Here is a 9151-nt window from a genome sequence, read left to right as displayed (position 1 = left end):
CCTGGATTCCCTATGTTTCCAGTTCCTATCTGTACCAGTGTACATCCTCTGGACTAGCCAGATTTGTAAGGTAGAATTGGAATCATCATAGTTGGGGCAGGGAGCATTTAAGAACTAGAGGAAAGTTGTATGTTTCACCATTGCTACCCTCCACCCTGACTGGCTCGTCTCCTCCCCACGACCCTTCTTTAAGGGGCTGTCCAGTTGCCTACCAATGGGCTTTGGGTCTCCACTCTGCACTCACCCTCATTTACAATGATATGATTTTTTGTTCTTTGATACCTGATACCTGGTCCCTTTGACACCTCGTGGTCACACAGGCTGGTATGCTTCTTCCATGTGTGCTTTGCTGCTTCTGAGCTAGATGGCCGCTTGTTTATCTTCAACTTTAAGACCCCAGATGCTCTATCTTTTGATAGCCAGGCACTATCAGTTTTCTTCATCACATTTGCTTATGCAAACATTTGTCTTCAGAGATCATATCGGGAAGGTGGGCACCGACTGATATGATTTTTTGTTCTTTGATACCTGATACCTAGTCCCTTTGACACAGCGTGGTCACACAGGCTGGTGTGCTTCTTCCATGTGGGCTTTGTTGCTTCTGAGCTACATGGCTGCTTGTTTACCTGCAAGCCTTTAAAACCCCACATGCTATATATTTTTATAGCTGGGCACCATCAGCTTTCTTCACATTTGCTTATGCATACATTTTTCTTCAGCGATCCTGTGAGGAAGGTGTGCATCATGGAATGCCAATTTAATAGAACAAAGTATTCTTGCATTGAGTAAGTACTTGAGTGGAGGTCCAATGTTCATCTGCTGCTTTAATACTAAACCTATAAATATATGCACATAGATCTATTTCCCTGGTCTTCTCTTTCTTAATCTTTATTTTTATCTTTATATGATTGTTATTATTACTGCTGTTTTCTTCTTTATGTTTTATTTTGTTTTTTATTACTTAGGTTAGTTTTCCATGTTTATGAAGCTCAGAAGGAATAGATTCATAGAGAGAATAACTGATGCAATGGTTTATCAGAGATGGAGGGTGAGAAGGGTGAAGGGAATTGGGAAGCAAACAATGAATGGAGAGAGGAGGGGCACTAGGACTGATCATGATGATGTATACACAACTCTTTTTAAAACTGACATAATTATGGATGTGTATGATATGTGAATTTTATGCCAAGAAAACTACTAAAAAAAATAAATAAATGAAAAAGAAACTAAAGTTTTGACCATGGGTGAAGGAAGAACAGTTTTTGCTTAGGGGGCATTGAGTTTTTGTTAATGGCAGTGGAATAATTTGGACAAGGATAACAATAATACTTGTATAACATGAAGAGTGTAATCAATGGCCTTGAATTATACGTGTAGAAGGTGTTGAATCAGAGAATGTTTTGTTGTGTATATTTTTTGCCACAATTTAAAAAATAATAATTATACTAAAATGAGAAGAAAATGTTCTAAAATTGATTGTGGTAATGATTGTACAATTCTTCTTGCTACAACTGAATTATTGAATTGGATGATATGTGAAAGAAGTGTCAAGAAACCTGTTATAAAAAAAGAGAGGGGGGCAGTTGTGCAAACAAAATAAGTTTAAAATCATTTAGCATAGTTTAAAATCAGGAAAAGTATGCCACAAGTTTGTATATTCTCTCCATACTTATTCAATCTGTGTGCTGAGTAAATCATCAGAGAAGGTGGGTTGTATAAAGAAGAAAGTGGCATCAGCATTAGAGGAAGGCTTATTAATAACCTGAGATAAGCAGATGACAAATGTGCTTGCTGAAAGTCAGAACATGATGCATTTTGTGTTAGTCCAGGTGGACTAGAGAAACAAATTCATAGACACCCATATGTGTGTGAGAGAACGTTATATCAAAGAGCAATTGTACATTAAGAAAACATCCTAGCCCAGTCCAGATCAAGTCCTAAGTCCGATATTACCCCATATGTTGATACTAGTCCATAAATTCCAGATCAAGTCCATAAGTTCAACATTACCCCATATGTCGATACTAATCCATAAATTCCTCTTTAGACTCACGCAGCCATGCAGGAAGATCATAGGCCAGTGGGTGGAAAGTCTTGTGGATTCAGTGTGATGGAATCATCTCAGTGCTGGCGTGCATTTCCACGTGCCTCCTCCTGCTCCAGGGCTCTGGGTCTATCAGCATGGCTTGTCAACAGGAATGCCTCTCAGGGAGAGAGTGTATCTGGCCTCCAGTGAGCTATTTATCTCCATTGCAGTTCCAAATAAAGTCATGAAGCTGCGACTTGATTGACAGGCTAAACTTCACTCCTTCACTCTTAATATTCTCAAGTTGACACCAGATTATGTAACTACCACACACTTGCTGATGAAGATCAAAGATTGCAGCCTTCAGGATGGATTATGACTCAATGTAAAGGAAACAAATCCTCACAACTGGAACAATAGGTAACATCATGATCAGTGGAGAAAAGATTAAAGTTGTCAAAGATTTTGTGTTGCTTGGATCCACAATCAATGCTCATGGAAGCAGTAGTCGAGAGATCAAATGACATATTGCATTGGGTAAATCTGCTGCACATGACCTCTTTAGAATATTGTAAAACAAGGATGTTATGTTGAGAACTAAGGTGTGCTTGTCCCAAGCCATGATATTTTCCGTTGCCTCATACGCATGTGAAATTTGTACACTGAATATGGAAGAACAGAGAGAAATTGGTGCCTTTGAATTGTGGTGCTGGAGAAGAATATTGAAAGTATTGCAATAGGACAAACAAATCCCACTTGGAAGAGTGCTTCTTGGAAGCAAGGATGGCGAGTCTTGGTGTTAGGTACTTTGGACGTGTTATCGGGAGGGACCAGTCCCTGCAGAAGAACATCATGCTTGATAAAGTACAGGGGCAGCCAAAAAGAGGACGGCCCTCGGTGAGATGGATTGATACAGTGACAGGAATGAGTTAAAGCATGAGAACAATGGTGGGATAGCATCGGGCCTTGAAGTGTTTCATTCTGCTGTGCACAGGGCTGCTATGGGGCAGAACTGACCAATGACACCTAACGACATCAGCAAGAGAGACAAAAGAGCGAGCTGAATGTTAGGGGTGTCGTGTTTGCTCTGCTAACTAGCTAGATTCCCACACGACAAATATTTTTCAACCCCCAGACACCACTCCTAATCTAAATATATGTTGTTGGTAGATGAGACAGAAGAAAGCAATGACTCCATCCCCTTCACCCTCTCTGATGGGGAAACAGTGTGCGTCATTCAATAGTGCCTTGATCTAGGGGTACAAAATATATACATAGTGAAAAGATAAATACACCAGCCTTATTAGGAAATTATATCCTAAGCTTTGAAATCCCAGAGAAAGCATGCTTATCCACTTCCAGAGAAGGGTTCAGGTCTCTCTAAATAGGTAACCATATCCAGGTTCCAAACTCCGCTTGTATTTGTAAGAGGGCATGTGTTTCCAGAATGATGAACTTCTCTAACTTCCTTTTTTTCCCCACTGCAGTTACTTCAGGATGATGAAATAGAGAAGCTGTCGGAGATTATAGAAAAATATCCTTGTGCCTTCCCTCGATGGGTTGGGCCCTTTCAGGCATTTCTCTATATCTATGACCCAGACTACGCAAAGATCCTTCTAAGCAGAACAGGTAAGAAGAGGATCTGATCCTCCTAAGAGTTTATACATGAAACACACAGGCAGAATCCTGAAGGACTCAAATGGTCCCCAAAGCAAAGAGGAATATCAGCGCTTTAAAAACCTTAATGAAAGTATGGTGAAATTTCCCAAAAAAGCTAAAGGTGATTCCCACATCTTCCTCAATTACTTGGCTAGTTCAGGATGTCCCAGTAAAGTCCAGATAGCCATTACCAGATTTCTTGGTCTTGTGACTTTGGCAGCAGCAACAAGCCCCCATTCTTATCTCCGTTCTTGAGTGTTTATCTTCAGGGAACATCAAGAGTAGCTCTCTTGTGCAAACAGCAGCTGGTACTAATCACCTGGAGCCAGCGAAGAGGAGACGGGCAGGGAAAGGGAGTCACCCGCAATGGATACAATAGGAAGAAAGTGTTCTAAAGTCGATCATGGTGATGATTGTGCAGCCTTTCTTAATGTGACTGAAATATTGATTATGATATGTTAATTATAGGTCAATTAAACTCTTTAAGTAAAAAAAGAGTAGCTCTTTCACTGCTGGTTTAGTATGTAAACCTGAATGCTAGATTGTTAATTTATTAGTCTAACATCTTGATTATAGTCCACATTTTGTTTTTCTTTTTCACATATTTCTCTGTTATGTTCCCTTTTGGGATATGAATCCTCTACCTCCCTCAACCAATCCTTCTCTGTGGTGTATTATGTCATACAGTAGCATAAAATGTTCCTCTGTTCATTTTTTAAAATCAAGGTCTCAAAACTTTGGTCTAATATTTATTTCATAGTCTAGTGTTTCTATCATCTTAATCAACCACAGCAATTTTAATATGGCCTTTCCCTGAACATCTCCATTCTCCCAGTCCTCTGGCTCTCATTGGTCTCCTGTCTACCTTCCGAAGAACAAGGGTTGTAAAAGGTACAGGTTTGGTTTCATAAGCCCTCCAAGAAGCACTTGTACCTTACTCTCTAGTGCCAGCTGCCTTGCTTGAGTAGTTAATCTGTTTTCCAAAGAAGGATAGTATATATTTTCTGCCCCAAAGGTCACTGGGTTGTCCAATGGTTTGCATCTGCTTGCAAACCTAAAGGTTGGAGGTTCAAACCCACCTATTACTCCCACCAATAAAGCAAAGGTCTGGTGACCGGCTTCCATGAAGATGGCAGCAAAAAATGCCTATGGAGCCATTCTGCTCGATAACATGCAGGATCACCGTGATTCATAACCGACTCAATGGCAACTAACAACAAAAACGAAAGGTTCCAATATCGGGACACCTCTATTTCTGTTGGGGGATGTAAACACAGGAAGAATCTGGGTTTGTTTGCCTGCCTGCTTTAAGGGGACTGCTGTTCTCTGGTCCCTAGAGCACAGTTTACGGTTTCCCAAGCTTGCCAGTAGCTGCAGGGAGTGATCACTTGACTTTCTTTTGCTTACTATTTATATTTCCCAAAACAAGTTCAATGCCATTGAGTTGACTTTGATTTATAGTGATCCTACAGGAGTGTTGAAATGTCCCTTTAGGTTTCTGAGATGATGAATCTTTCTCTTGTGTAGTGGCTGGTGGTTTTGAACTGCTAACCTTGCAGCTAGCAACCCAACTAGTAACCCGCTATTTATAGTTATACTGGAAACAGAGCCCCTGACACTGAGTTGATTCCAACACATAACAAGCCTCCATAGGGCTTCGGGGAGCAGATAGTTTTGTCTCTTAGAGCAGCTGGTGGGTTCGAACGGCCAGCATTATGGTTAGCGCTCAAATGCTTACCCACCAGCACCACCAGGGCCCCTAACTACAGGCCAATGCAAACCCTCAGCAGTAATTTCCTCCTAATATTGTCTGTTTTCTGCAGATCCCAAGTCCCAGTTCCCAAACCAGTTCCTGAGTCCCTGTATTGGTATGTATTGGTATTCTCGCTCCGTGGATGAGAGGTGCAATCCAAGTAAAACTGTATGTCTGCTCTTTCCTGGAGACGTTCCCCTTCCCACAGTAAAGCATTCTGAAGAAACTCGAACTTGAATTCAGAAACAGTAAGAGTGACATAGGTCTAGACTGAAAGTTATCCAGAACAAATACCAAAAGGGCGCTTTAAAGTGTTAAGACTAACCAGAATTCAACGGAATCAAAAGAGCAGGTGCATTCTGAGAAACTATTCTGGAGGCTTTAAGGAAACCATTCTGCCTCCTCCATCCCCCACCAAAAAAAAAAAAGACACAGTGTAGGCTAATTACAATGAGCTGATAACGGGAAGAAGAGGGAGAAGAATGGAAGGCTAACCATTGGCTAACCTTCACACGATTAATATTAATTGAACCTTATGCTTCCCTTTCGACTGAGATCAACTGACAAGGTAGTCCCTAGGTCTCCACTCACCAGCTACTCTGATGTCTTTTGGCATTTAACTTAGATGTGCCTGGCCTCAAAGAGGAAGGCTGAAGAAGGAAGAAGTGTGAGGGTGGAGGGTATTAGAAAAATTGAGGGAGAAAATAAGATGGCAGAATTAATTTTGGGTCGGGGAGTTTTTTTTACATTTAATGTTTTGTTTTATGAGTAAGAAAACCTTAAAATCAAAGTAAGATGCCGTATTAATGCTTCTCTTTGATAAAGGTCAACATAGCACAACTTCCTGGACACTTTCTTCAATCAGTTCTCTCTTTCAACTCCCATTCCCAAGACAGCTTGGGAGGGAAGCTTTCCCTTCTCTTGAAAACTGCAACCTTCCTTTCCCTTTCTCCATTCTTTCCTTCCGTTGGGCTCTTTTCCTGACTCGTGTTCTTTCTTTGAAGTCGTTTTCCTTCTTCCACTTCTCATTCTTATTGCCATGAGCAAAATAAAACTTTCTTCCAAAATATAGTTTGGCAATAGATACATTAAGCCCTATAGTTGTAACATGGACTTATGTTGGAAAGAATATAGACTTCAGAGCCATTTGTATGAGTCTGTGAGTCAGACCCTGCACAGATTGGTGGAGTGTGATCTTGGAGAAGGTCCGTCATCTCTTTAAGCCCCAGTCTGATCCTCTCTGAAAAGGAGAATGAGTGCCACATCTTTGGGCATGTGATTAGGGGAGATACATTGAATGTTTATTTATATACCTTTAACCAAATCCTTTATGATGTCCCTAAGAGAAAGTGTGGTGCATCAACTTTGATCAGGGTTTTTCTGCTTTCTGTCATTCATAAACATGAAGCCCACAGATTAGGGTTCAGGGAGACATAATAGATACTACCCTTATCTAGGTTCTTGTGTGTTTTGTATTCACAATTGTCATAGAGCGATATCATGAAATCTGCTTAATGTAAAAGCAACAGAGGTTAAGGGAGAGATAGAGATGGCCCACCCAGACTGGGAACATGCTTAAATTCACAAGGTAAAAATGGATACTCTGTTTGACAATGAGGAAAAATACATTTTGTATAGTCAGGGCAATACAGTTTTGTAACTAAAAGTTACAAAATCATAATTGGCTAAAAGATAATCAGGAGAGACAAAGATAAGGTATCAAAAGTGGGGAATTGGTAGGAGTAGGTGAATAACGCCTACGTGGGTAAACGTGGATGATGAAATGTACACATTGGTTAACACCCTTCAGTTTATTATAAGATGGTCATTTTCTTATGGGGTGATCAATTTATTATAGGGTAGTCACTGGACAGTAGCAACAGATGGGTTTTCCTGGTAATCTGTTAGTAAAATTGCTTCCTTAATCATGTTTGCTTCTGAAGATCATTGTAAAGATTTATCAGTAATGCTGTACATCAAGACCCTTCCAGTTTAAGCTACCTCCTCTTGCATCTGTTGGATCATGATAAAAAATCCTCTGGATTGTGATATCCTGTTCCTGCCCGAGCTCAGAGAAAAGAAATGTCTTGTTTGGGGTATATGATTAGGTCAGCATCAAGGTTAGAGAACCTGCTGCTAGAAAAGGCAACTTTTAAAATTCAGCATGGATTCTGAACTCATGCCAAGACAACTCTGCTTTCAGCCTGTTGAATTTCCATGCACAAAGATCTCTGATTTTAAGCTTTCATGAGTGGTGTAGTTTATATCTCAGCTTGTGTTGAAGAAGAAATGGATATTTGTTATGTTTCTATTATTAGCTAAGGACTCAGCTCTATCCAAGTGCCTTATGTACAAGTGTGTAGTAATTTAATGTTCACAGCAACACAGTGGCATACTTAATATCATACTTATAGCTCAGGAAAACAAGCTTCGAGAAGATTAATTAACTTGCGCAATTACTACGTTGTTGTTGTTGTTGTTAGGTGCCCATGAGTCAACTCGGACTCACAGTGACCATGTGTACAACGGACTTAAACATTGCCCTGTCCTGCGCCATCCTCACAGTTGTTATGGGAACCCATTGCTGCAGCCACTGCATCACTCTCTCTCGCCGAGGGTCTTCCTCTTTTTCACGGACCCTCAGCCTTACTAAGCATGACGTCTTTTTCTGGGACTGGTCTCTCCTGAACGTGAGAGAAAATTTTGCTTGTTTCTTAAGAGCATTCTGCTTGTACTTATTTCAAGATAGACTTGTTTGTTCTGGCAGTCTTTGGTACTTTCGGTGTTCTTTGCCAACATCATAATTCAAACACATTGGTCCTTTTTATTCTTCCTTATTCACTGTCCAGCTTTCACATGCATGAACTGCTTAAAAACACCTGACTTGGGTTAGGCACATATTAACCCTCAAAGTGATATCTTGGCTCTTTAACGCTTTAAAGAGCTCTGCAGAAGATTTTCCCAGTGCAATATGTTGTTTGATTTCTTGACTGCTGCTTCCCAAAGTGTTGATTACGGATATGAGTAAAAACATCCTTTATAACTTCAATCATAACTCACTGCCATCAAATCAGTTACAATCCATGGCAACCCTATAAAACAGAGAATCGTTTGCATTTCCAGGACTTTAAATCTTTTTAATAAATCATTTTATTGGGGGTTCTCACAACTCTTATAGCAATCCATACATCAATTGTATCAAGCACATTTGGACTTTAAAACTTTAGTGGAACAGGTAGCCTCATGTTTCTCCCGAGAAGTGACATATGTGTTTGAACCCCAGACTTTACAGTCAGCAGCTCAGTGCATTACCCACTAGACCACCAAGACTCCCTAACTGTTAGGTACAAGGGTTGAGTCTTATGGTTTATTTTGACATGGCATGTCCTGAAATAAATATCAATTCAATATGGCAGATGGGTTGTATTCTTTACCTGGAAGAAGTTGTGGTATCTGACAAGGGGTGGGTATCTTCCTGCACAGTAGCATTTGATTCTTTTTATATATCTTTAAGAAAAGAGCCAGTTATATGCTTTTAGTATTTGTGTTAGACTGGGTGCATTAGAGAAACAAATCCACAGAAACTCCTGTATAAGAGAGTTTTGTATAAAAGTTAAATGCACATCAAGAAAACATCCCAACCCAGTGCTGCCCAAGCCCACAAGTCCAACATTAACCCATATGTCCAACACCAATCCACAAAGTCCTCCTCC

General features: G+C 40.3%; 1 protein-coding gene across 1 annotated transcript in view; it reads left to right on the top strand.

The window, feature by feature from the left end:
• Positions 1-9151, top strand: part of LOC101652047 (cytochrome P450 4X1) — a 64126-nt gene that overhangs the window by 24156 nt on the left and 30819 nt on the right. The window contains exons 2-3 of the mRNA XM_004699449.2: positions 3514-3655; positions 5509-5553. Of these exons, the coding sequence (XP_004699506.1) occupies positions 3514-3655; positions 5509-5553 (187 nt within the window). The remainder of the gene's footprint in view (positions 1-3513; positions 3656-5508; positions 5554-9151) is intronic.

Source organism: Echinops telfairi, unplaced genomic scaffold (genome assembly GCF_000313985.2).
Source record: "Echinops telfairi isolate 266 unplaced genomic scaffold, ASM31398v2 ScPeMD7_443;HRSCAF=831, whole genome shotgun sequence".
In the NCBI taxonomy this organism is placed as follows: domain Eukaryota; kingdom Metazoa; phylum Chordata; class Mammalia; order Afrosoricida; family Tenrecidae; genus Echinops; species Echinops telfairi.
This window is presented reverse-complemented; position numbering and strand designations above follow the sequence as displayed.